This window comes from Carassius auratus, chromosome 23 (assembly GCF_003368295.1).
Source record: "Carassius auratus strain Wakin chromosome 23, ASM336829v1, whole genome shotgun sequence".
Taxonomy (NCBI): domain Eukaryota; kingdom Metazoa; phylum Chordata; class Actinopteri; order Cypriniformes; family Cyprinidae; genus Carassius; species Carassius auratus.
Window position 1 is genome coordinate 523,140 of NC_039265.1, and position 27,169 is coordinate 550,308.

Sequence of the window (27,169 nt, forward strand, 5' to 3'; positions counted from 1 at the left end):
AGTTTTGAGTAATGAACCAGGCTGGGAGTTTTTAAAAGCCTCAGGAATCTTTTGCAGGTGTTTAGAGTTAATTAGTTGATTCAGATGATTAGGTTAATAGCTCATTTAGAGAACCTTTTCATGATATGTTAATTTTTTGAGATAGGAATTTGGGGTTTTCATGAGCTGTATGCCAAAATCATCAGTATTAAAACAATAAAAGACCTGAAATATTTCAGTTGGTGTGCAATGAATCTAAAATATATGAAAGTTTAATTTTTATCATTACATTATGGAAAATAATGAACTTATCACAATATGAAATTTTTTGAGGAGGACCTGTATGTACTTTAGTTAAAAAATCATTCTACACTCTTTCTGTAGCATTGATTTTTTTTTTTTTTTTTTTTTGATTTTTAGCTGGGCCCAGAATCACATCCACACAAACAGCAGAAGATTCTGATTCTACCCTCACCAACAGACACACAGGTAATAAGACAGGTTTTTTTATAACCATTTAGTTTCAGAGCTGCACATTATACATTATATTAGTATTATTCCCCAGCAACAATGTTGATCAGAATGTTGTTGACAGAACGATGCGAGGATGGCATTATTACAGGCTTTGTCCCAACCCTGTTAGGGCATACTGGATTTTTTGCGCACATTTACGAAACGTATTTACATTTATGAATGACAAATTGTAATATAATTATATCGGTTTCTATATTTTAAACAACTTAACACAAACGATGGATACAAACGCCCTCTAAACAATCCTGAAAGTTTGGTTGGCACTTAAACCTTAATAATAGTAATGAGTATTTATGATAGCTTTTGGGGACATTGACCTGTATTTTAACTGTCCTTATGGGGACACTTTGGCTTAGTGAGGATGGAATCCTAGTCCTCTTAAGGATAACCTGAAACTCGTATTAATTTCTTGCTGATACAATTTTTGTTTATATATACAACTACTATAATATTATGATCCTACTGTTTTTTGCAAACTATAAGGTGCACCGTAGCAGTTTTCCTATATATAGTTCATTGGGTACATCCGTCAGTAAAAACCATTATAAATCCTAAAATATTGTTCGTCTAATTACTTTTTCCGCTGAAATTTGGAGACCATGTATTTAAAATGGCTACCCTCATACACTGTCCATAAAAGATGGATAGAAACATTCTCTAAACAGAAGTTGGTAATAACCTCAGGTCTTTATTTTAAATCCACTGTGCTTGTGTACAGAGCAAAAACAATAAAATATGTTGGCCCTAATAATTTCTAGCAAAAGGAAAGTGTTGTTTCCCCTTGTTTTTGTTTTGTAATACTGTTATTCAGTCTCAATAAAGTGCCTTATCTGTTTTGTAATTTCATAGCCTCAAATGATAATTATTTTTTATTACAGGTATGGTCAGAAATTGACCATGCATCTCCAACCAGCGAATGTGTACCACCACTGGAAAGAGTGTATTTGTAAGTAACAACATTAATTACTTGCCTGTCCAAAGTCTGTCCATTAGGGTTACATAAAATATCTACCTTTTTAACTCCCTATTCTTGAAAGTTTGTGGTCTGAAGATCACATTTAACTGTGACAGGGTTTAAAAGTAGTGTTGTCAAAAGACCCGGTACTTTGGTACCAAGTCGGTACAAAATTTTTAAAAATGTGGACTGTACCAGGTTTCTTTAAGTATGGTAGTACGAGGTCCGTTCAAACCCGGTTCAGCGCTATGATTTCCGTGAAGCAGAAAACGAGGATGGAATCTCAAATCCAGTCATGAAAATGAAACTTACATTTTAATATGGACAGTCATGGAATTTGTCAAAGTTAGCGTAAATTAATCAAATCAAATCTCCGTATGGACCAGTATCTGTAAATGTTAAGCCGCATAAAAATCTGTGTTCTGCGCGTCTCTGTGTGAATCAATGAATGGCAGAGACGTGCAGGTTTGTTTACTACATGGACTGAAGCGCATGACGCTTGTATTAATTTCAGCATCTGAGCTTCAGAGTTCTCTCTCCATCAAGCGATCTGAACTTTTCAGTTCATCTCAATGGACGCACAGCGCACCTGTATTTGATGCTCTGTAAACTCTGTGTGAAGGCGCACGACTCACCGTCGCTTTACTGATAGCGCTGTTTCTCACACATGCAAAGAGAGAGAGCGCGAGAGTCTTACCACGCTGAATCGACACGCTATATGTAAACTATTCTTTGTTGTCTTCTCCTGTCAAAATAATGGAGTTCATTTACAATTATTCATTTTCGAACAAGCAGAAGACACTCCGGTTTCTCCGGTAGTGGCCGGAGCTAATGTGCAAATGGCAATTTCATTGGCTGACGCTCAACTAGCACCGACCCTGTTTTGATTTCAGCAAATCAGTTTGACCGAACGCAGACAACGTGATTAATATTCATGAACCCAGCAGCTCATCAATTCATAGTGCATTGTATATACATTAGTATGATAGTAAAATTATCCTTTAATAATAATTATGATCTATTACTATTTTTCTTACAGAAACCCTCAATGACCAAAAATATCTTAAGCATCACCACCAGTCTTAAGTTCAGTTAAAATGACAAATATGCATTCATTAGGCCTAAAAGTAAATTTTTACATAAAGACATTGTGCTAGAAATATTACTATTATTTAGTAAAATGTATGTGATACTGCTACTACTGTTAAAATTTTTAAACTTTATTTTTTTAAGAAATAAATCACAATATTTCTTCCATGTTTTAATTTTAATAGCAAATCCCCTTTATTTACCAAAAATAAAATGTTTAAATTTCATAAATTAAAAGACAAATTAAATTTGGGTGAAACTTATTTACTGTTTTTCATAATTATATAACCTGTAGAAAAATTTTAAACACAATTGTAAATAAGTATAAAGAATGGCATTGGTTTTATTTTATTATTTTATTAATATATATATTTTTTTAATTGGCATATTTTTGTGTTTTGCTTTGGTACCGAGAACCATGGATTTTCACTGGTATCGGTATCAAATACTGAAATTTGGGTACCGTGACAACACTATTTAAAAGGTATACGACTCACCAAGAAATATTTTGATTGTGTACTGCTCTGCATACAACTGTCTAATGTCTAAACGTTAAACCAATATGTCTCTAATGATCTCTTTGTAAGAGACAAAACCACAGTAAGATTATTTATCGTAATGTCATGATGAGAATTACAAGAAATTGCCCCAACTCATGCTCGGCCAACATCAAATTGTAGGCTATTATTTCTGCTGTTGTGCTCATGTGTAAATTGAGGATAGAACGAACAAGTGATGATATTTGATACCTTCTGGGGACATGCATTGACCTGTATTTTAACTGTCTTTATGGGGACACCTTGTTTAAATGGGGATTGCATTATTTCCATGAAACCTTCTGGGGACATTGACCTGTATTTTAACTGTCTTTATGGGGACACCTTGTTTAAGTGGGATTGCATTATATGCATAATATAATTTGTGTAGAATTCTCAAGACCTTTATATTTGTCATGTTTGACTGATTACAGGTTGCCTTCCTTCACAACATGGACACAGATTCCAGCTCTGCAGAAGATGGGAATGTGTCCCACTCCAATTCCAAGGTAAGAAAGTATAGATGATGGCCACAGTTCATAAAAGTTTGGAGAGTTCATTAAGTTTATCTTGACTGATTTTTGTAACAGTTTAAAAGGCAACTCTTTCAATGTTTGTTTGATACTTGAGACCCATTCATACTTCATAACTTGCATTCATTTTTGCAATTATATATTAAACTAGATTATTAATCTGTTCTGGTCCATGTCTAAATTCTAATACAATCACATCGCAATTCAAATAAATTGGATCATTACTTTAGAGAAATGACTACTAATTATAAATGTAGAGAACAGAAAATCATTGCATGTACATAACAAAAATGATCACTTTTAAAAAAAACTTTTTTTTTTTTTTTTTGCAGTTTACAATTGTACAGGTCCTTCTAAAAAATGTAGCATATTGTGATAAGTTCATTATTTTCCATAATGTAATGATAAAAAATAAACTTTCATATATTTTAGATTCATTGCACACCAACTGAAATATTTCAGGTCTTTTATTGTTTTGATACTGATGATTTTGGCATACAGCTCATGAAAACCCAAAATTCCTATCTCAAAAAATTTGCATATTTCATCCGACCAATAAAAGAAAAGTGTTTTTAATACAAAAAGTCAACCTTCAAATAATTATGTTCAGTTATGCACTCAATACTTGGTGGGGAATCCTTTTGCAGAAATGACTGCTTCAATGCGGCGTGGCATGGAGGCAATCAGCCTGTCGCACTGCTGAGGTGTTATGGAGGCCCAGGATGCTTCGATAGCAGCCTTAAGCTCATCCAGAGTGTTGGGTCTTGCGTCTCTCAACTTTCTCTTCACAATATCCCACAGATTCTCTATGGGGTTCAGGTCAGGAGAGTTGAGCACAGTAATACCATGGTCAGTAAACCATTTACCAGTGGTTTTGGCACTGTGAGCAGGTGCCAGGTCGTGCTGAAAAACAAAATCTTCATCTCCATAAAGCTTTTCAGCAGATGAAAGCATGAAGTGCTCCAAAATCTCCTGATAGCTAGCTGCATTGACCCTGCCCTTGATAAAACACAGTGGACCAACACCAGCAGCTGACATGGCACCCCAGACCATCACTGACTGTGGGTACTTGACACTGGACTTCAGGCATTTTGGCATTTCCTTCACCCCAGTCTTCCTCCAGACTCTGGCACCTTGATTTCTGAATGACATGCAAAATTTGCTTTCATCCGAAAAAAGTACTTTGGACCACTGAGCAACAGTCCAGTGCTGCTTCTCTGTAGCCCATTTCCTGCACACGCCTGTGCACGGTGGCTCTGGATGTTTCTACTCCAGACTCAGTCCACTGCTTCCGCAGGTCACCCAAGGTCTGGAATCGGTCCTTCTCCACAATCTTCCTCAGGGTCCGGTCACCTCTTCTCGTTGTGCAGCTTTTTTTGCCACACTTCCCACAGACTTCTCACTGAGGTGCCTTGATACAGCACTCTGGGAACAGGCTATTCATTCAGAAATTTATTTCCGTGTCTTACCCTCTCCCTTGAGGGTGTCAATGATGGCCTTCTGGACAGCAGTCAGGTCAGTTTTGAGTAATGAACCAGGCTGAACCAGTTTTTAAAAGCCTCAGGAATCTTTTGCAGGTGTTTAGAGTTAATTAGTTGATTCAGATGATTAGGTTAATAGCTCATTTAGAGAACCTTTTCATGATATGTTAATTTTTTTAGATAGGAATTTGGGGTTTTCATGAGCTGTATGCCAAAATCATCAGTATTAAAACAATAAAAGACCTGAAATATTTCAGTTGGTGTGCAATGAATCTAAAATATATGAAAGTTTAATTTTTATCATTACATTATGGAAAATAATGAACTTATCACAATATGCAAATTTTTTGAGGAGGACCTGTATGTACTTTAGTTAAAAAATCATTCTACACTCTTTCTGTAGCATTGATTTTTTTTTTTTTTTTTTTTTTTGATTTTTAGCTGGGCCCAGAATCACATCCAGTCACTTAAACAGCAGAAGATTCTGTGATACCCTCACCAACAGACACACAGGTAATAAGACAGGTTTTTTTTATAACCATTTAGTTTCAGAGCTGCACATTATACATTATATTATAGTAATTATTTCCCAGCAACAATGTTGATCAGAATGTGTTTGACAGAACGATGCGAGGATGGCATTATTACAGGCTTTGTCCCAACCCTGTTAGGGCATACTGGATTTTTTGCGCACATTTACGAAACGTATTTACATTTATGAATGACAAATTGTAATATAAATATATCGGTTTCTATATTTTAAACAACTTGACACAAATGATGGATACAAACGCCCTCTAAACAATCCTGAAAGTTTGGTTGGCACTTAAACCTAATAAGTAGTAATGAGTATTTATGATAGCTTTTGGGGACATTAACCTGTATTTTAACTGTCCTTATGGGGACACTTTGGCTTAGTGAGGATGGAATCCTAGTCCTCTTAAGGATAACCATTGGAACTCGTATGTAATTTCTTGCTGATACAATTTTTGTTTATTTATACAACTAAAAACTATTATGATCCTCCTACTGTTTTTTGCAAACTATAAGGTGCACCGTAGCAGTTTTCCTATATAGTTCATTGGGTACATCCGTCAGTAAAAACCATTATAAATCCTAAAATATTGTTCGTCTAATTACTTTTTCCGCTGAAATTTGGAGACCATGTATTTAAAATGGCTACCCTCATACACTGTCCATAAAAGATGGATAGAAACATTCTCTAAACAGAAGTTGGTAATAACCTCAGGTCTTTATTTTAAATCCACTGTGCTTGTGTACAGAGCAAAAACAATAAAATATGTTGGCCCTAATAATTTCTAGCAAAAGGAAAGTGTTGTTTCCCCTTGTTTTTGTTTTGTAATACTGTTATTCAGTCTCAATAAAGTGCCTTATCTGTTTTGTAATTTCATAGCCTCAAATGATAATTATTTTTTATTACAGGTATGGTCAGAAATTGACCATGCATCTCCAACCAGCGAATGTGTACCACCACTGGAAAGAGTGTATTTGTAAGTAACAACATTAATTACTTGCCTGTCCGAAGTCTGTCCATTAGGGTTACATAAAATATCTACCTTTTTAACTCCCTATTCTTGAAAGTTTGTGGTCTGAAGATCACATTTAACTGTGACAGGGTTTAAAAGTAGTGTTGTCAAAAGACCCGGTACTTTGGTACCAAGTCGGTACAAAATTTTTAAAAATGTGACTGTACCAGGTTTCTTTAAGTATTGGTAGTACCGAGGTCTCGTTCAAACCCGGTTCAGCGCTATGATTTCCGTGAAGCAGAAAACGAGGATGGAATCTCAAAATCCAGTCATGAAAATGAAACTTACATTTTAATATGGACAGTCATGGAATTTGTCAAAGTTAGCGTAAATTAATCAAATCAAATCTCCGTATGGACCAGTATCTGTAAATGTTAAGCCGCATAAAAATCCGTGTTCTGCGCGTCTCTGTGTGAATCAATGAATGGCAGAGACGTGCAGGTTTGTTTACTACATGGACTGAAGCGCATGACGCTTGTATTAATTTCAGCATCTGAGCTTCAGAGTTCTCTCTCCATCAAGCGATCTGAACTTTTCAGTTCATCTCAATGGACGCACAGCGCACCTGTATTTGATGCTCTGTAAACTCTGTGTGAAGGCGCACGACTCACCGTCGCTTTACTGATAGCGCTGTTTCTCACACATGCAAAGAGAGAGAGCGCGAGAGTCTTACCACGCTGAATCGACACGCTATATGTAAACTATTCTTTGTTGTCTTCTCCTGTCAAAATAATGGAGTTCATTTACAATTATTCATTTTCGAACAAGCAGAAGACACTCCGGTTTCTCCGGTAGTGGCCGGAGCTAATGTGCAAATGGCAATTTCATTGGCTGACGCTCAACTAGCACCGACCCTGTTTTGATTTCAGCAAATCAGTTTGACCGAACGCAGACAACGTGATTAATATTCATGAACCCAGCAGCTCATCAATTCATAGTGCATTGTATATACATTAGTATGATAGTAAAATTATCCTTTAATAATAATTATGATCTATTACTATTTTTCTTACAGAAACCCTCAATGACCAAAAATATCTTAAGCATCACCACCAGTCTTAAGTTCAGTTAAAATGACAAATATGCATTCATTAGGCCTAAAAGTAAATTTTTACATAAAGACATTGTGCTAGAAATATTACTATTATTTAGTAAAATGTATGTGATACTGCTACTACTGTTAAAAATTTTTAAACTTTATTTTTTTAAGAAATAAATCACAATATTTCTTCCATGTTTTAATTTTAATAGCAAATCCCCTTTATTTACCAAAAATAAAATGTTTAAATTTCATAAATTAAAAGACAAATTAAATTTGGGTGAAACTTATTTACTGTTTTTCATAATTATATAACCTGTAGAAAAATTTTAAACACAATTGTAAATAAGTATAAAGAATGGCATTGGTTTTATTTTTATTATTTTATTAATATATATATTTTTTAATTGGCATATTTTTGTGTTTTGCTTTGGTACCGAGAACCATGGATTTTCACTGGTATCGGTATCAAATACTGAAATTTGGGTACCGTGACAACACTATTTAAAAGGTATACGACTCACCAAGAAATATTTTGATTGTGTACTGCTCTGCATACAACTGTCTAATGTCTAAACGTTAAACCAATATGTCTCTAATGATCTCTTTGTAAGAGTCAAAACCACAGTAAGATTATTTATCGTAATGTCATGATGAGAATTACAAGAAATTGCCCCAACTCATGCTCGGCCAACATCAAATTGTAGGCTATTATTTCTGCTGTTGTGCTCATGTGTAAATTGAGGATAGAACGAACAAGTGATGATATTTGATACCTTCTGGGGACATGCATTGACCTGTATTTTAACTGTCTTTATGGGGACACCTTGTTTAAATGGGGATTGCATTATATGCATAATATAATTTGTGTAGAATTCTCAAGACCTTTATATTTGTCTGATTACAGGTTGCCTTCCTTCACAACATGGACTAGGGTTAGGGTTCTTAACATGAACGACACCGAAATGGACCAACTTGCTGATATCCTGGGACATGATATTCGTATCCACAGGAAATATTACAGATTACCCGAGGGAACACTATTAACAGGGTATGTAACCTGTTAATCGAGTTTAAACTAGCTGTCAAGCGTGTCCTAGTGACTTTGGAAGAATCTGTGCATATCTCTGAATACGAAGACTATATTTCAGAGTGCGTTGAGCCTGATCCTGGGATAGAGAGTGAAACCGAACTGTCAGATCATTCTCATGACGTGATGTCAAGTGAGCCAGGTAAAGATTTGTAAACACATTTTTTTAAGATGTTTGTAATTTCCATTAGTTAAATAATAATTAAATCATGCCTTCAAGCAGGCACTTCAGGAGTGAATAGCAGCAGGCCAGTAAACACGAATGAAGGTAAGACGTATGAACAGGCAGTTAAATGTTTAAAGCGATTAGAATATCAAGAATTCCCCCCCAAACAGCCTATCAGTAATTAGTAGTTTGATTTAGAAATGTATATGATTGTGTTTCTAAAGGATCTCCAGAGAGGTCACGGGAGGTCATGAAAGTAACATCAGGTAAGGAACCTGTCCTGTAATAGTTTTTATTTACTTTATTTATAAAAAGTCAACAACATCATAAAGAATACAGTAGTATAAAAATAATCCAGTCTTGCACCTACAACATATGCAGTGCAATTAATGTAATTTTCTTGTCATTAGTTCCTAGGAAGAGAAAGTGGAGTGAAGTGGAGATTGCAGCTGTAGAAGAGACAATGATGAAATGTATTCACTCGGGAGTTACTCCTGGAAAAGTCGACTACATTGCATGCATTACAGCAGCCCCCAAAGCCCTCGGTGAACGAGACTGGCAGGCGGTGAAGTATTATACAGTATTGTTCAAAATAATAGCAGTACAATGTGACTAACCAGAATAATCAAGGTTTTTCGTATATTTTTTTATTGCTACGTGGCAAACAAGTTACCAGTAGGTTCAGTAGATTCTCAGAAAACAAATGAGACCCAGCATTCATGATATGCACGCTCTTAAGGCTGTGCAATTGGGCAATTAGTTGAATTAGTTGAAAGGGGTGTGTTCAAAAAAATAGCAGTGTGGCATTCAATCACTGAGGTCATCAATTTTGTGAAGAAACAGGTGTGAATCAGGTGGCCCCTATTTAAGGATGAAGCCAACACTTGTTGAACATGCATTTGAAAGCTGAGGAAAATGGGTCGTTCAAGACATTGTTCAGAAGAACAGCGTACTTTGATTAAAAAGTTGATTAGAGAGGGGAAAACCTATAAAGAGGTGCAAAAAATGATAGGCTGTTCAGCTAAAATGATCTCCAATGCCTTAAAATGGAGAGCAAAACCAGAGAGACGTGGAAGAAAACGGAAGACAACCATCAAAATGGATAGAAGAATAACCAGAATGGCAAAGGCTCAGCCAATGATCACCTCCAGGATGATCAAAGACAGTCTGGAGTTACCTGTAAGTACTGTGACAGTTAGAAGACGTCTGTGTGAAGCTAATCTATTTTCAAGAATCCCCCGCAAAGTCCCTCTGTTAAAAAAAAGGCATGTGCAGAAGAGGTTACAATTTGCCAAAGAACACATCAACTGGCCTAAAGAGAAATGGAGGAACATTTTGTGGACTGATGAGAGTAAAATTGTTCTTTTTGGGTCCAAGGGCCACAGGCAGTTTGTGAGACGACCCCCAAACTCTGAATTCAAGCCACAGTACACAATGAAGACAGTGAAGCATGGAGGTGCAAGCATCATGATATGGGCATGTTTCTCCTACTATGGTGTTCGGCCTATTTATCGCATACCAGGGATCATGGATCAGTTTGCATATGTTAAAATACTTGAAGAGGTCATGTTGCCCTATGCTGAAGAGGACATGCCCTTGAAATGGTTGTTTCAACAAGACAATGACCCAAAACACAGTAGTAAATGGGCAAAGTCTTGGTTCCAAACCAACAAAATTAATGTTATGGAGTGGCCAGCCCAATCTCCAGACCTTAATCCAATTGAGAACTTGTGGGGTGATATCAAAAATGCTGTTTCTGAAGCAAAACCAAGAAATGTGAATGAATTGTGGAATGTTGTTAAAGAATCATGGAGTGGAATAACAGCTGAGAGGTGCCACAAGTTGGTTGACTCCATGCCACACAGATGTCAAGCAGTTTTAAAAAACTGTGGTCATACAACTAAATATTAGTTTAGTGATTCACAGGATTGCTAAATCCCAGAAAAAAAAATGTTTGTACAAAATAGTTTTGAGTTTGTACAGTCAAAGGTAGACACTGCTATTTTTTTGAACACACCCCTTTCAACTAATTGCCCAATTGCACAGCCTTAAGAGCGTGCATATCATGAATGCTGGGTCTTGTTTGTTTTCTGACAATCTACTGAACCTACTGGTAACTTGTTTGCCACGTAGCAATAAAAAATATACTAAAAACCTTGATTATTCTGGTTAGTCACATTGTACTGCTATTATTTTGAACAATACTGTATAAAAAACAGAATCACAGCATATGAGAGAAAGACCACTAAAAAGTAAGGTTGATTTTGGTTGTTGATTCCGTTTTTGCGTTTTAGTTGAATTATTATTTTTTTTTGGTCTCAATACTAGGGCTGCACGATATTGGGGAAAAAGGACATTGCGATATCTTATTTTTCTGCGATATATATTGCGATATGATATCTAATCTAATTTTTTCTTACAAACAAAAATGGCATGAGCACACATACATTCTCATTTTAAATGATTTAAACATCAGAGTATTGTTTAAATTAGAGTAAATTATTTGTTTGTAACTTTAGGATATGGTTTGAATTGTTAACATTAACTAACATGAACTTACCATGAGCAATACTTGTGTTACTATATTTTTTAATCTTTGTTTATCTTAGTTATCTTAAACACAGCTGTTCATTGTTTGGTAATGTTACTTCACAGTAGGGATGCACCGGTTGACCGGCCATTAATCGGAACCGGCCGGTTTTTGCTTAAAATACGCAATCGCCCGTTTTTGGTGTTTTTCCGGCCGATTATTCCGGAAGTGCGCTCGTGTGCACAGACTACATTGTAATCGTTTGCTATGTAATTTGTGTGGAAGAGTATTTCGAAATCTGTGCGCAGGACACAGGCAGTCGATCAGTACCGGAAATGCAGAGCTTCATGTCTGAGGCACAGATGGCAGGAAGTGAACAGCCGCTGTTGTACTGCCGCACAAATAAGAGCCTTTCCTGCACACTGAAGCTGCGCGAGCGTATACTGTATCTGTCCGCGCCCTGAACACGAGTAGACCGTGAAGAGATGTTCAGCTCAACTTCTCACGTGTTGGATGAGAAACGAAACGGACTAAACTGTGACAACACAGAATTATTTTTTATTTATTTATTTTACTTTTTTTATTATTATTATTAGAACTTGCATTCATGTTTGAAAAGCCAGAAATAAACTTCAGTTCTGAATTAGGATGATTATTTTTATTTTACCCTAAAATAGACTTAATTTAATTTAAAAATCATCTGCTGTAGCACACTGAAAAAAAGTATTTCATCTAATTAAAATATTTTAGGGTAATGATTCACATCTAAATTTTTTTTACTTGAGTCAACAAGTTATTTATTTTTCACTGGCTCAAGTAAAAAAAATATAGATGTGAATCATTATCCTATTTATTTTTTAATTATTATTATTATTGGATGAATGAAACCCTTTGCATCTTTGTTTTATTCGCACAAACATTATTTGATTTTAACATTTTGGAAAATGTATTTATATAGCATACTTTTATTTAGTCTCACTGGTAAAGACCTTTTTTTTTTAACTTAAAACCAAATTTAAAAACTAAAATACTGAATGCTGATCAAGAAACATCTTATTGAATGTGTGTTGATTGTGTTGTTTGGACTGTAGAACTATGCAGTTGTTACCTTTAATTTCACATGGTTACAGTTAATCTTTTATTTAAGGCCAGTTCTCTGTAGTTTCAACCCAATTAAAAAACAAAAGCTAAATGCTGATGTCTGTACCATCTGTGTTTGTATTGAATGTAGGCTACTTATTGTGCAGTTACTGCTATTAATTTAATAAACAAGATTTGACAACACAGAACACGTCATCACAGAATTATAATTTTTTTTTCCGACATCGTTTTTTGATTTTGATAAATTTGCGCGAGGGAGAGAGCAAGACAACGCTTGTGTTGTTTGAAGACGGTGAAGGTGGGCGTGAGCGCGTGGCTGGGCCCCCTCTCTCTCTCTCTCTCTCTCTCTCTCTCTCTCTCTCTCTCTCTCTCTCTCTCTCTCTCTCTCTCTCTCTCTCTCTCTCTCTCGTGCTCTTTCTCTCTCTCTGCTCGTTCTTATGCGCTCTGTTAAACTGCTAGGACTTAAACTGCAATTAATCCGCGAATCAAATTCGGCAAGGGCCGGGGAGCAGCTGCCCGTACAGTTAATGAATAACGGATCAACTATGACAGCCTACATCGCACATCCTGCGACGTGACTATCGCGAATTTTTACATCGCGATATCGATGCTTAAACGACACATTGTGCAGCCCTACTCAATACCGTAGTTGAAACATTATAATGTAACTTAAGTTTTGAAAGAGTTAAAACGGCTTGATGTTGGTTGTAAATTTGGTGCTTGGACTTCCTTGTTTTTAATGCTGTGTCAAGTGATAAGCAGTTGGTGTAAATGTTTTTTCTAATTGCGTAGATTAGTTTTACTGTACAGTAGCCATACGACAGAGTGAGTGTCTATAGTATTCAATCCCTTTATTCAGGCCCCTTTACGTTTCACATTTTAATTGTAAATTGATTAATTTATTTTCTGATGGCACATTAGACGAAACGCATCATAAAAACTATGTTGTAATATCTGATGGCAAGCACTGAACCCATACTGTACTGATTAAATTTGGCTGTAGATTCAATTTGTATCAAGGTCGTTTTTATTTCTCTTGGATTTCTTTTAATGATTTAAAGATTAAATTCTTAGAGCATTTCAAAACCAGACAAAAAAAAACCAAACATTCCACTGATAACGTTCATAATTTTAGACAATTTAAGAATTGTAGCTCTGATCTAACCTTTCCGAATGTGTTATTACTGGTTAACTACAGGATACTTAACTTTACCTCAAACATAATACATACTTTTAAAAGTAAGCTTACCATGTATACGTTTAATTGGTATGGTAATTAAAAAAAAAAAATTTGTGTGTATTTACTTATTGTGTGCTCTGTCAGGTTTAGGGTGGGTGTTTGTAAAAGCACTCTGTGACAACTTTATTTTAAAGGGCTTTATAATATATATTAGATTGACTTTGATAAGAGCAGCTAAATCACATTCAATGAATGTCTCTCATGGGTCATAATAATCAGTAAATGTAGAAACTAAATTGTGTAAGAATGAGTTAAATGCAGTATATGATTGTGGCAGTCTTAGTGGACTGAAATGGCTTGCAGTTGAAGATTGCATGTTGTTCAAGTTCATTTTTGAAGTTAAGATGAACTAACTTATTAAACCACCCTATTTTTAACAAACCAATATAACTTCCAGAAATACCATTATGAATTGGCCAGCTGGCCATATTATGACCTTTCTTTGTCTGTAGATTACACTGGTTGGTCCCCAGATTGGACATCCATGTGTACTTACTCATACACTAGTTGGTCAGGGTTTTGTCCCCAGATGGGACTTCCGTTAATGCCCATATAAGGAGTTGTCCCCGTGTCCCCACATGTGTTAACCTGACCTGTCCCCAGATTATCACCTACCCTTATTTTAATGAATTAATTACATTTTAAGTGAGATATTTATTAAACTTTTTTTTTTAGATTTTTTGATGTGTTTATCTAGTCTCTAGGATGTCAGGAAAGTGGTGTCCCCAAAATGTGGTAAATAACTGGTGCCCCCACGAGGCACCCCAAACAAGTATGCGTGTGTGTGTGTGTGTGTGTGTGTGTGTGTGTGTGTGTGTGTGTGTGTGAATATGTATAGTGGACCGTATCTCTGCCTGTCACGTGGAAAACCTGGGTTTGTTTCCCCGACGGGGAGAGCTAGAACTTTGAAGTCGTGGCCTAATGGTTAGAGAGTCGGACTCGCAATCGAAGGGTTGTGAGTTCGAGTCCCGGGCCGGCAGGAATTGTAGGTGGGAGGAGTGCTTGTACAGTGCTTTCTCCACCTTCAATACCACGACTTAAGTGCCCTTGAGCAAGGCACCGAACCCCCAACTGCTCCCCGGGCGCCGCAGCATAAATGGCTGCCCACTGCCCCGAGTGTGTGTTCACTGCTCTGTGTTTTTACTTTAGATGGAATTAAAGCAGAGCACGAATTCTGAGTATGGGTCACAATACTTGGCTGAATGGATGTATGTCACGACAAGCCATTCTTTAAAAACATTTTTGTCTAGTTAATTTCTGTTTAAGGGTCATATTTCTACGGAAGTTCTAAGCGGCCATGCATTATAATGTTTTTTTTCCTTCTTGTTTTCTTGTTATAATGACTTTATTTTTTTGTTATCTCTACATAACGAAACAAATTTTCTCGTTATAACAACTTAATTTTCTCTAAGAAGTTACAAAACTGTGCCAGCAGGTGGCACTATAGACCTGAATATAACTGATGGGATGTTGTATACTGTCCACTTTACTGGACGCGGATCTTCCTCGTGATCGCTATAATTTGTGTAGTCTTGTTCATTACTGACATTTAATTAATTCATAAATGTTAAATGCTTGAATGAATATGATTATTTTGTGTATTAAGTTCTCGCTAGATGAGCATGAGTTTCACCAACGCGTTCTGTGCCGTAAAATAACTGCTTATCAAAACCAAGGTTGACGTCACTGTATTCTGTTTGCTCCTATATATTTATTTGTGCTTCTTTTAGGCACATGATTGTTAGTTAATAAGCAGAGATGTTCTGATTATCTACAGTAGGACAGGATTTAATAATGTAGGCTATTTGTGATGTGCTTCTTTTCCTAATCTTTATATTGATGAGAAATGTGATTTATATGTAAAGTGCATAGGCTAATTTAATTCATGTAATGTTGTATAATGTAACACTGCACATGAACGCTCTTTTCAAACAGAAGCTTGTAACGCACATGATGTATCTGTCACAGCAAATAATGACTACTAAAGATGACAAATTATATATAATTTTATTTCAAATAAAGGGAAATTTTAAACTGAGTTTAATCCAAGCAGCTCTAAAAGATCTTCGAATAGTTCTGCCTCCTTCTGAAGTGTTTGCGGTGTTGCCGTTTAAACATGTTAATTACAAAAACAAAACGTTTGGTGTACGGTCTCTGGAAAAATCAACAGTGATTGATCAGCCTTTATTTATCTACAGTATTGTAGACCTTATTACCTAGGTGAAGCAAAATTAGCTGAAATATAGGCTACAGTAAGAGCGCCTGGATGGTTGTCCATCAGATGTGTGTCAAAGTTGTTTGTTACTATAGCAACAGTAAAAACTGTCAGTCGTTATAACGAGAAAACAGACTTTGGTTATGTTGAGGTAGTGAGAAAATTAAGTCGTTATAACGAGAAAACAAACTTTTGTTATTTCGAGGTAACGAGAAAATTAAGTCGTTATAACGAGAAAACTAACTGTCGTTATGTCGAGGTAACGAGAAAATTAAGTCGTTGTAACGAGAAAACTAACTGTCGTTATGTCGAGATAATGAGAAAAGTAAGTCGTTATAACAAGAAAACAAGAAGAAAAAAAATTATAATGCATGGCCGCTTAGAACTTCTATATACTTCTTTTTTTTCTTTTTATTTATTTTTGTGCTGTGACTAAATCCATATTTCAGGTTACATTTTATCTTAAGGTGATGTTGTTACAGTGTAATTACATAGATAAGTATTGAGTAAGATTAATGAACTCATTTATGTGGAATTTGATTTAGGGTTTGGTTTAGGTGTTTGTTGCTTGTAATTATGCATACTTTCCTGTTATTACTCTATTACACATTACACAGTACTAGGTGTAACTATGTCTCCATAAAATACATTGGATTGAGTTGATACATTTAAATATTTACTAATAAAAGATAGTATCAGTCTTTAAAGCTGTTGATGTGTAACTAATGTAAAGGTCTTGTCTGGCAGGATAAACAAGGACTTCCATGGTGGCTGGGCATCAGCTATAAAGGCATAGGACAGTATGACCACCAAGATAAAATAAAACCTAGAAAGGTATGCTATGTTTTCCTGTCTCTGGGCCTTGGATGAATATTTGTTACATAAACAGAATCATGAGTTATTGTACAGAGTTCAGTATGTCCTGTGAAATGATGCTTTGATTTCCCCAGATGAGGCTCACAGCTTGTCAGCACTTGCTTTCATAGTTTATTTGCACTTTAGGCTATGATGATTTAGAAATGAGGTGTAACATTCAACATATATAGTGTGTGTGTGTTACGTAAAGAGTGTGCTGAGGAAATAAAAGGGAAGTAAAAACAACTGTTGTACCACTGTGTTTTAAATAGTTTATATATTAAATATAAATTTAACAACAATTGAATAATGGTTCATCATGTGCTAAATTGGATTTAGCACCCTATAAAATGTTTTTTTTTTATCTTACATTTTTATGGATTCCATTTTAATGTTTTTATTTAATCTTAATAATCAAAAAGCATATATAATCAATATAATTAATAAAAACATCATAATAATTATATATTTTTACAATAGAGTGGGGGACTATGCCGTCAGAAACAAGAATAGTAATTCGCCAGTGGTTCCCTCAAGATTTTCCTATTAGGTTTTCTAATGGGGATTTTAAATTCATGAGTAAAATAAAATCTGTGGTAAACATAACTTGATGATACGTTTATGTTTTTTTTTTCTACAATGTAAATTGCACACACACTCACAGCCCAAATATTCTTATCTAAAATACATTTTCAAAGATGAATGTGTGTCATTTACGTTTTAGAACAAAATGTAAACATATCATCAAGTTATGTTTACCATTGAACCCCCATTATTGAACCCCAAAGGAAAATCTCGAAGGAACCAGCGGCGAATTACTCTGACATCATAGTTCCCCCATTATTGGGTCCTATTTCTTCAGATATTCTGAGTTGTTTATTTATTTTTTTCTGTTAATCAAATTAAGACATCAAATGTTAACAATTTCACTGATCTTTTAATCAACAAAAAAAATAAAAAAAACTCTCTCTTTTGGCAATCAAAGCTGTAAAACAGGTTTACTGTTGAAATAAGATAATAAAAAAATAAAAAAATAAGGTTTCAAAAATAATTTTATTAGTGTTAGTAAGTATATCATTGAGAAGTACACTTTACTGTACAATAGCAATATATTACTGTCATAATTTCTTCAAGTTAAACCAAACTTGCTGTGAAGCAGCATTGCCAGAATTGTGTGACTTGTACACTATTGCCATGGGTTTTGTTATAGTCTGTGGGTTAAAGCATTATTTTGAAGAAGGGGACAGCCAAAAACCAACAAACAAACAAACATGATTTGTTTATTATTGATTGACAGTTGGGCTTGTTTAGATTAGTAGACCTGCGGTTCTTTGTGCGTTTTGTGCATCATGAAACTCTTAGAGCTCTACAATCATCGTAAACAGATTACAGCACTGATAATACACAGAATTATAATTATAATTATATAACACATCAGACACTTTGGGATTGTGAGCTGAACAACTGGTTTAGGTAAGTCTGGCTAGGTTAGAACGGGTGGAGCAGTGACCCAGCCTGAGTGAGAGTGATCCACCCTGGGCTTTAGCTGCGATGCACGAGTCCTGTGAGGAGCTGCTCTGGTATCTGACTGATGTCATGAGCAGCAAGGCTGGGCCAACACTGCGTGCCTGAGCTCCTGCAGGAAACCTGATGAGACAAGTCAGGAACCGCGAGTAAAGACGGCTTCAGCAGAGTAGACGCTAACATAATGAAGAAGCTCAGGATTTGATTAACATCATTTAACCTTCTGAACCACCGGTAAGAGGCTCTAAAAGCTGCATAATTCACTTTCACATGGGAAGTCTTGAGAGAGTTTGTTCTCGTTGGTAACCTGCAGACGCCTCCGCTGAAATGTTGTGATGGTGTAAAAAAAAATTATTGAGAAAGTGTTTATACTGTAATTTATATGGGTTATATATATATTTTTTCTTCAGCAACCTTATATGTACTACTTTTAATGGTAGAATGACCATAACAATGTTGGGTTACTTGTTTTTTTTTAAGAAATGTGTACTTTTTTATTCAGCAAGGATGCATTTGATCAAACGTGACAGTAAAGACTTTTACTCTGTAATGGTTTCTGTTTTTAAAAAGTGCTAATAATACTTAATATTCATCTATTAATCCTGAAAAACAGTTTCCAAAGGAATATTAAACTGAAGACTGGAGTAATGATGAAAAAATTCTGCTTTGATCACAGGAATATATTACATTTTAAAATATATCCATAAATCATTTACAGTTTTTACTCCATTTTTAATCAAATAAATGCAGCCTTGTTGAGCAGAAAAAGACTTCTTTCAAAAACCATAAAAATCATGCAAACCCCAAACATTTGTATGACGGTGAATGCACACTCAATATGAATGAATCAGCTTGAATATGAATGTATTATTAATAATCATAAGGCGATCTGATTTGAGGATTGTTGTGTACGGAGTCATTGAGCAGCGAGGTGTAGTCACTCAATGTGAGCTCTAGAGATCAGCTCGTCAAACTCTCTCTCACATGTTGTTTTTCCTGATTTAGCTCTTCCAGTGGAAGCAGTTGGAGAACTTGTACTTCAGAGAGAAGAAGTTTGCAGTGGAGGTCAATGACCCTCACAGGTGAGGAGGTCTGGAAGTGTTTGAATAAGAGATCATGAGCTGGATTCTACCACACATCATATATTATTTTGGGGGCCAGTAAGATTTTTTATATTTTTTGTAAGAAGTCTCTTAAAGAAATATTCTGAAATAGTATTACAGTTTAAAATACCAATTTTGTATTTGAATATATTGTAAAATGCAATTTATTGCTGTGATCAAAGCTGAATTTTCTTCAGTGTCAAGCAATCCTTCAGAAATCATTTTAATTTACTGATTTACTGCTCAAGATGATGAATAGTAAAAGTCCCAAAAATCTAAATTTATTTCAAATAGAAATCTTCTGGAACTATTTTTTTTTTTTTTTTTTTAATTTAATGCTTCCTTGCTAAATGCAATTATTAATTAATTAAAAAGTAGATCTTACTGACCCCAAACTTTAAGAATGGCAGTTTAAATTTGTTTATTGTATATTCATTATATTTATAACAATATATGAATCCAATTTAAATTTGTATTGTAATTCTTTAAAAGGTTTAAGACACATTAGGCCTTATATAATGCTACTAGAAACAGAAAATGTTGAAAATAAAAACCTTGAAGATTTGTAAACCTTTGTCAAGGAATATTATAATGCTTCTTAGTGTTATAAATGCAAGTTGATTATTAAGAGGCAATAAAAACCATTACTAAATGTTAAAACAATTGTCTTAGTATGCAATGTGTTGGTTGCTATTTTTACAGAGTGTGAATTCAAGTGTTTTCCAGTTTCCTCTCTGAATATGTTCCAGTGACCATTGTGTGTGTGTGTGTGTGTGTGTGTGTGTGTGTGTGTGCAGACGAACAGTGACTAAACGCACATTTGGCCAGACGGGGCTGGTGATCCACACTTGGTATGCCAGTCACTCATTGATCAAAACCATCTGGGTCATGGCCATCAGCCAACATCAGTTCTATCTGAACAGGAAACAGAGCAAGGTAAGTCAGCATACACACGGCCAATGAGGTCTGATCAATCAGGCTGCTCATATATACTTATATCTATAAGAGAACAGTAGGGTTCATATGGATGGACAAGATCCAAATCCAAAAAGTTACATCAGGCATTACACCATTCCAGAATTATGAAACATCTCCTGTTCTTAATAATAGTCGCTCGACACCCACGGTCTTCTGTCTTGTGTTTCATTAATATTCATGCTTTCAGGTTTGATCAGGAACTGTAAAAAAACAAACGCTTGTGTAACCCATAGGAAAGATAACAAATCATTTTTTTAACCCTTCGAAATAATAGCAAAAAAAATAAATGGAACATTTTTGTCCAAAAGTTCAGTATACTTTTGTTTATATAAAAAAAAAATAATACAAAAAAAGGTTTTTATGGCTGATATAGTGAGAATATGTACTTTATTCTCAAGGAGGAAGTCAGCAATCATGGAGAGGCCTTACCTAGCAGACTTTATAGGGTTAATCTAAAATCCTATACCCTATTTATATCAATTAACAGGCTAAAATCACCACAGCCAGGAGTTTAGGAGACATTGCAGCTGACCTGAACGAGAACGGAGCATCAAAGATGAACAAACTGAGCGCAGGGGTGAAGAATCAGCTCATCATGGCCAGTAACGGGAGTCTGGTTTCAACAGGTACATGAGCTCTGATCTGATCCTCAGGATGAGATGTGATGGTTGAGTCAGCCTCTGTTTTTCCAGGAGTCAATGTATTTCCGTTCACATGTTTGTGAAAATATGAATTGCTGCTCTGATGGATTCTTGTCCTATTATTTGTGTTGCTCCCTCTCAAACCTTTTCTTTCATTATAGACTATGTACTTCAAATAGTCTTGACGTCATATTTTTTCCTGTTATTGCCTGCCATAATGAAAGCATGCACTATTTTATGCATTCATTTCACAGGTTCGGCTGACTCTGAAATGAACGACGACCAGAAAAAAGAGAAACTTGCGGAGCTGAGAAAGAGAGAGAGCGAGATCCAGGATATACTTAGCCAAAAACTGACAGAGCTGAAGGAAATATGCCTGCGGGAGGCTGTAAGAGCAAACAAGTCAAATATACTGTCTTTTTTTTATGTGTTGTGATCACATTATTACATAACAAATCGAATAAATAACAGAATTACCATATATACACTATGTATTAAAATAGTTATATTGAGACAAAATTTGTTTGATTGTATATATTTTTAAAGAAATTGATATTTTTATTCAGCAGGGATGCATAAAGTTGGTCAAAAGTGACCGTAAAGACATGTATAATTACTAAAGGTTTCTATTTCAACGCATTAAAGAATAGAAAATTACTTTCTATTTCTTAGATCAAAAAAAATTTGTTGTTTCTAACACAGGAATAAATGACATTTCAAAATATATTACAATAGAAAACCATATTTTAAATTGTAATTTAACATAAAAAAAAAAATCTTGAGGACCCCAAACATTTACGAGATGATTTTTCATCTCACATTGTCATTATGCTCGCAGTACTGAGAATGATTTCCCCCCACTGCATTAATGAAAATCATACTGGCCCTAATTGGTTTCATTTTCTTTATGCAAATTATTTATTATTTTATGAATTATGACCCATGCTTGTTCTTTGTAACTTTCACCCATTTACAGGATGTTTTATCTGCTTTCAGAAACTCACTGGCAAACTCCCAAAAGAGTATCCCCTCATCAAAGGTGAAACCCCTCCTCATGTTCGGAGGAGAGTCGGGACGGCCTTCAAACTGGACGACCTTTTCCCATATAATGAGGTTAGTGTGAAACACTGGCACACAACAATGTGGCCAAGTAGAGGACTCAATAATATATCAGACACTGGGGGTTTGGCTCTATTGCTATTGCTAAAGATGTCCTGAGCTGGTCGAATGCCAACGTGCCATGTTTAGCTCACGTGTGTCTGTATGTGGAATGACTGATCTTCCTCTTCCTTCTGTTTATTGATTCGTGGTTTCAAACCACAAATGTCGATTGAGAACAAACCTAGAATATATTTGTTTAATGTTGCTGCCTTAAAGACCCCATGAGATCATGATGGGTTGTTTTTTATGGGATATAAATCATCTGTATTAGCTTTGAGGCAATCTACGCGTTAGTATACTAAAAAAGCGTATAAAAGTATACTGCAAAAGCCAAAAGCATATTTTTGCATTTTGAAAAAACGAACCACAAATATTGATGACTCTTCTCACTCGTAACGACAGACAGATGAATAGAATACAATACAATCAACATTGTTTTGAATGGCAATCTTTCTTTCCTAGGACCCGTACCTCAGAAATTTTGAGAGCCGCTTTGCATTGCAGCAGAAAATCGTGGAGGCGGCCAAGAAGCTCGCTGCTGAGCCTGACATCTCTAAATTAGTGAGGAAAAAGAGGAGGAGGAACTGTCTGGACGCCATGCAAAAGCTGCAGGAGATCGAAGACGAAATGAACCGATACAGACTGAAGAAAGGGCAGAAACCCACACAGAGAGCTTCTGTGATCATAGCCGGTATGTCAGACAGATGTTTGCTGAAGTGGCTCATCCCAGCTCAAGGACACCCTGTCAATCGTAAAAACAAGAAACATTTTAAGTCATATCATCATCATCATCCTCATAAATCCTTAGTCTTATCATTATCATTAATTTAGAATAGGTTTAATACTTTATCCCTTTTGTATTGAATGTGCACTTTAGGTGCTTCAAGTGTAGTATATTATAATTTTAAAAGTATATTTTTAAGAAACCGTATGTGCAGATATTATAATATCAATGAAATAAAAGGCCATTTAAAGTGACTTAAAGAGAGATACACAGTAGTGCATTAAAAAGTGTATTTTATAATACTGTCATTATGTTTTACTAAAAAGTACATTTATTTAAATGTAATAATATTTTATAGTGTTTAACAGAAGCAAACTTATTTTGATGTGTTGTTGACTAACATACAAAAGCATGTAAAGTACGTAAAGTACTTAGTTTTCATTTTTATTATAGTAATTTTAATTATAGCTTGTTATTTGGTATAACATTAGAAAATATATTTTAAATGTACGAATTTGCAACTTTATTATTACGGACGTTACGAATTAAATACATGACATAAGTTTTGATGTTAAGTACATTAAAGTATATTGTAGTTTATCATAAATGCTTGTCAATACAGACAATTTTCAGCACATGTCCATCTGAAGGAAGAACTAAAGCAAGAAATACATGAACAGAAAATAACCCCACACAAAACAAATTATCACTGCAATTTTACTGTGACTGATTGTGACTACATGTAGTACATATACATTTATCAGGCTGTGCATTTCTTTTATTTAATGTAATTCATTATATAAAAAAATGGGGCTTAATTAATTACGTTACAATATATGTGACTGAATAATTGGATGTTTGATTTAATTTCTGTAGTGTTTCATTAACATAACATCATTTCTCTTTCTTCCATAGATGAACTGGCTCAGTCTGAGTGCAGCTCCCTGTGTGAAAGTCTTCCTCTAGATGACGGTAATGACATCGATTACGAAATCACTATCAGCTCTCTGCTTTTGTAATTAAGATTTATTACAACTCACTACCTCACTTCCAGTGTTTCTCCATCAGCAGTGTTCCCTAATGTAGGCACTGAGTCATGCACATTAACACACTCATAATAGATCATTTATCATGCAGAACCAATGATGAATTTATAAAGTGTTATTTGAACCAGATGCAATCAAATGTGGCAGAGCAGGAAACATAGCAGTCAAAAACTATATTTGTGTTTTCTGAAGATGATGGCCAGAGGCCGCGTTCCCGCTCGGTCCAGTGCTCCCCGTGTCTCAGTCCTCCTCTGTCAACATCCGGCCTGGAATACAACACCGAGAGACGATCCTCATCCAGCGACACACACCACGACAGAGATCTTAACAGGTGTGATACTCATAGTACGACACGCTGGGCTTGAATCTCATGAAAAAATTGTCTGGGTCACTCTCGAAAAAAAATATTATTTGCATTTTATTAAAATTATAATTATGAAAATAATTATTTTTATATTATAGAAGTGTAAAAAAAAAAAAAAAAATATATATATATATATATATATATATTTATTTATTTATTTATTTATTTATTTTTTATATATATTTCTGTTGTAAAGTATTTATTCTTTTCTGACATATACAACTTTTACCACGATGAATAATGTTCATCATGGCAATACTGTTATTAGATTTTATATGGATTTGATGATGTAATCCATATTAATTATTTAACATTTAATAATAATAAATATTAGTAGTAGTTGTATTACAAAAAAGACAGAAAAGCACCATAAAAGTAAATGTATTTCTCATACTATATCTCTAGCCTTCTGGCCTCTACAGTATGTGACATCAAATCATCACTGGATATTTCTCTTTCATCAGAGGTATTCTTCTCTCTGTTTGAATTCAGATTAGATCATCAGGTCCAAGGCCCGGACCATTATTACATCCCCCGAGAGGTGTTCTCTGCCCAAAGCAGTCCATGTAAAACATTACCCAGAATGCCAAAGGATCCCCGCAGCTTACCACAAACCCCCGTCATGCCCCGTAGCGCTTACAGCAACAGCCAACTCAGGTGAGTTGACTTGGTCCAGTAAAAACACCTTAAAAAATCTCTCACAACCACATACAACACCCTAGAATTGTGGTGGCGACAAGTAGTTTATACTTGTTTGAATTTTAGTCATGCAAGTAGTTTATGTATTCAGTGCATTCTATTTTACCAAAATAAATGATATTTATTGTGCCCTGTAGGTCAGAAGGTCACATCCATGGTTTCCGGCACCGCAGTGGCAGTTTGGAGTCCCAGTCACAACTTCTCCACTCTCAATGTGCAAACAAGTCAGCCTTCCCACTGTCTCCATCCCGCCGAAGCAACAGCACTGAGGTGCTGGATGACTGCTCGTCCTATACCAGCATGTCCAGCATGGACTACAGTCTCCCCTGCTCGGCCACTCCTCCCCGCCGCATGCTGGACTCTCAGTCCCATGACTACCGGCTCCACCGCAAAGTGGAGATCTACGGCAATACGGGCAGCATGCCCAACTTAGTCCCTCAAAGTTCCAGCTGTTATGGCTACCAGCAGAATCACTATGGCCCCACCGCGTACTATGTGACTGGGTATCCCGGCTTCGAATATGAGCCTTGTTCCAATGGAGCGTACGTCTATGAGAGCGAACTAGAGGGTCACTATAACATCAACCCCACTTACCCAGCACATGGGTACCAGAGTCGTAGTCGGAATAGACATTATGGAATAGAGGGCTCGGATAATTTGTCACAAAACCCATACGCCACTGTGAGGCCCCCTAGGGGAAGACAGGGACCCTTGAATGAAGTGTTGACCAAGAACATGTACAAGGCTTTGGTGGCGGAGCATTTAAAGGGATGGTACAATCGCAGTGCTGGGCACAGGGACCCAGGTACTTATCAGCTGGTGTACACCTACAAATATGACCGAGGTTCCCAGCACAGCTTGGGTTACCAGACACTGCCCGCACCCTTCAGCCACTCCAGCCGAACCAACTCGTTCTCCTCAGGTAAGTACAGTTCCTCAAACACACACTGCAGACTATCAGTAAAATCAAGCATATGGGCAACAAAATGGCAGGTTCTGGTGCATGGAAGCAGTAAACACCTGTTGGGACCAGTAGAAATCATTAATCATGGGCCCCTTGGCTGAAGTTGTGTTCCCAAGTGACCTGGATCCTTCTCAATCCAGTCAAGGCCAACCCCGAGTCAAAAGCTGCATTGTTACACCTTTTTGGTGGCCCTGTTTTAGTATGACCTTAACTACTACTTCCAATCTCAACATCTCAACAGAAAAAAATACCAGGTTTCTGGCTGAAATAATGTTCTCGTTTGATCTAGATCAGTGTTCTCTACAGCTCTGAGCAGTTTTTTTTCCAACCCTAATCAAACATACCTGGGCTACGTTTCCCAAAAGCTTCGTAAGCCTAAGAGGTATGTAAAAACTATCGTACGACTGAAATTAATATTACAGTCTGTTTCCCAAAAGCATATTAACTTAAGTAGCACTTGAAAATCATTGTAGATCTACGAGTGCTCTGGCGTAATCGTAAAGTCCTACGTGCATCGTAAGAAGATCGATTTATGCTTCACCTGCAGGACAATCAGAAGATTGCACTTTTAACTTTAATCAAGTGCAACGTGTTTATAATGTAAGGATTTGATTTGTGCTTTATTTTACACTTCTTAAAAGACTTGTTTTCATTTTCTTTTTTATTAATTTCACTACTAAGCATTAAGATCAATCGTTATCGAGAAACCCGTACCTGATCCAGCTAATCAAGGTCTTCATGATTACTAGGAACATACAAGCAGGTGTGAGTTGTAGCTGGTTGGAGCTAATCTCTGCAGAGCTGTGGCCCTCCAAAATTGAGTTTGAGAACCACTAATCTAGATCATTCCCAAGCCAGCCCTTGCCACCCTCAAGGCAAAAGGTGACATTTTTGTCTTTTAGTGTAATCAAAACTATTACTTCCAATCTCAGCGACTCAAGCAATTGTTTGGCCAGGTACAAACCGTTCATCATTGGCTCATTGGCTGAAATAATGCTCCAATCGATCTATCCCAGGGGTGTCAAATTCAGTTCCTGGAGTTTTGTTCCAGCCCTGCTTCAACACTAATACCATG

The 27,169-nt window shown here is 35.9% G+C and overlaps 1 protein-coding gene and 1 long non-coding RNA gene across 4 annotated transcripts in view; both read left to right on the forward strand.

Moving 5' to 3' along the window:
- The window catches only part of LOC113040925 (FERM domain-containing protein 4B-like), a 75,458-nt gene that overhangs the window by 43,206 nt on the left and 5,083 nt on the right, over window positions 1-27,169 (forward strand). Inside the window, exons 11-21 of the mRNA XM_026199136.1 lie at window positions 16,783-16,869; window positions 19,420-19,496; window positions 20,315-20,453; window positions 20,983-21,121; window positions 21,391-21,524; window positions 22,133-22,249; window positions 22,760-22,988; window positions 23,937-23,993; window positions 24,260-24,398; window positions 24,924-25,088; window positions 25,268-26,052. Of these exons, the coding sequence (XP_026054921.1) occupies window positions 16,783-16,869; window positions 19,420-19,496; window positions 20,315-20,453; window positions 20,983-21,121; window positions 21,391-21,524; window positions 22,133-22,249; window positions 22,760-22,988; window positions 23,937-23,993; window positions 24,260-24,398; window positions 24,924-25,088; window positions 25,268-26,052 (2,068 nt within the window). The remainder of the gene's footprint in view (window positions 1-16,782; window positions 16,870-19,419; window positions 19,497-20,314; window positions 20,454-20,982; window positions 21,122-21,390; window positions 21,525-22,132; window positions 22,250-22,759; window positions 22,989-23,936; window positions 23,994-24,259; window positions 24,399-24,923; window positions 25,089-25,267; window positions 26,053-27,169) is intronic.
- LOC113040926 (uncharacterized) lies at window positions 446-9,527 on the forward strand. Of its 3 annotated transcripts, XR_003275318.1 has the most exons (10): window positions 446-468; window positions 1,392-1,459; window positions 3,528-3,602; window positions 5,549-5,620; window positions 6,551-6,618; window positions 8,601-8,744; window positions 8,845-8,925; window positions 9,007-9,051; window positions 9,174-9,215; window positions 9,360-9,527. It is a non-coding gene; the product is annotated as an uncharacterized LOC113040926 (long non-coding RNA). The 3 variants fall into 3 exon arrangements; XR_003275319.1 differs by lacking the exon at window positions 446-468 and having other exon boundaries at window positions 1,030-1,459; window positions 9,004-9,051; XR_003275317.1 differs by lacking the exon at window positions 446-468 and having other exon boundaries at window positions 1,030-1,459.